The sequence below is a fragment of the Palaemon carinicauda genome, chromosome 1 (genome assembly GCF_036898095.1).
Source record: "Palaemon carinicauda isolate YSFRI2023 chromosome 1, ASM3689809v2, whole genome shotgun sequence".
NCBI classification, from domain to species: domain Eukaryota; kingdom Metazoa; phylum Arthropoda; class Malacostraca; order Decapoda; family Palaemonidae; genus Palaemon; species Palaemon carinicauda.
The window spans coordinates 290,454,057-290,455,478 of record NC_090725.1 but is presented as its reverse complement, the minus strand read 5'-3'; the positions used below and the strand labels follow the sequence as shown (position 1 = coordinate 290,455,478).

At 43.7% G+C, this 1,422-nt stretch overlaps 1 protein-coding gene across 1 annotated transcript in view; it reads right to left on the bottom strand.

The window, feature by feature from the left end:
* Positions 1–447: 447 nt before the first annotated feature.
* Positions 448–1,422, bottom strand: part of LOC137645222 (larval cuticle protein 65Ag1-like) — a 1,563-nt gene continuing 588 nt past the window's right edge. Inside the window, exons 2-3 of the mRNA XM_068378044.1 lie at positions 1,014–1,279; positions 448–867 (exon numbers count right to left, since the gene is read on the bottom strand). Coding sequence (XP_068234145.1) covers positions 651–867; positions 1,014–1,279 — 483 coding nt within the window. The 3' untranslated portion in view covers positions 448–650. The remainder of the gene's footprint in view (positions 868–1,013; positions 1,280–1,422) is intronic.

Below are 1,422 nucleotides of genomic sequence, written 5' to 3'. Positions count from 1 at the left end.
CAACATTACCGCTTGCCAGTGCATACGAGGTTGATGTTTTATTTTCCTGTAATGTTGGCGTGCGCAGCTCAACATTACCGCTTGCCAGTACATACGAGCTTGATGTTTTATTCTCCTGTAATGTTAGCGTGCGCAGCTCAACATTACCGCTTGCCAGTACATACGAGCTCGATGTTTTATTGTCATGCGAGCGAAGCGAGCTAGTGGCGGAAAAGAACCATTATACAATGTCAAGGAGAATTCTGAGAAAAATTAGAAAAATTAGATTTTTTTTTTTTGAATGTTGGTGGGAATATCCCGTAGAGTAATTCTCTTTATGTATAATGGTAGTATTCGAGTAAAGAAGTTTTATTTGTCTTTTATACCTGACCTAACATATATTCTTACCGCGAATTATAATTTTTTATGATTTTAGGAGGTTTATGAAATTTAAAAACATTATTAATAATTTGCAGATTTATTTATTTACAAAATACACATCATGCAATCGTTTGTTGATTACCTGAGATAATTAATTTATTAAATATGTCATCTTAACTCCTAAATCGTTGGATAGTCGGTCGTGTTTTCTTCTATGGAGAAGTCGTTTATGATGGGGGTGTTAAACCCCAGAGGATTAGTTGGGTCGGTGATTCGAGTTTTGAAGCCGTTCAAGGAGCTTGGTAGCTGTTGGATGGGGCACTGCGTGGGGCAGAGCGGGCAGCTTCCTCATCCTCGCGTCTTGCCTTTTCGATCTGGTCGAGGACGAACTGGGGAATGGGGTGGGGGAATTCTGGTGCCACTGGCAGGAAGGAAGACTGGGGCTGGAAGCCATTTTCGTCAGCCACGAAGGTCATCTCGAACTGTTGGCCGTCGGGGAGGGTGAAGCTGTGGAGGAGGAAAAGGAAAAAGAAATGAGAAAGTGGCCAAAAGGAGACAAGAGAATGTGTCTCATTGTGTTGTTTTTTCTTATTGAGTTGAGTGAAGGAAATGGATGGAGCAATGCAGACAGACACACAGACGGAGAGACTTACGAGATCTTTCCGCTTTGAGCGACGGCTCCTTCAGCGCTTCCGCTGTCGATGGCAGAACCGAATTCCTCGCGTTGGATGCCGTCTTCGGTCTCAATGGCGAAGTTGTAGCTGGATGCATCGTCAGACATTTGTCTGTCATCGCGGAGGATAGCTGGCACTTCGGCGGAGCTGACGAAGGATCTCTGAGCGGGAGCGCCGTAGGAAGGAGCGGGTTTGTCGGGCCTTGGAGCGGCCAAGGACACGACGGCCAAGCAAGCGAAGATGATCTAGAAAAGGAGTGTTTGATATAATTTCAGTTGTTGGGTGAAATGAGTATAATGGTAAAAGTTCTGAAATATATTGTCATTCAGATCTGCCATTGAGTTGTGAATATTTTAAGACGAAACAAGGGAATAAATGAATTGATTGA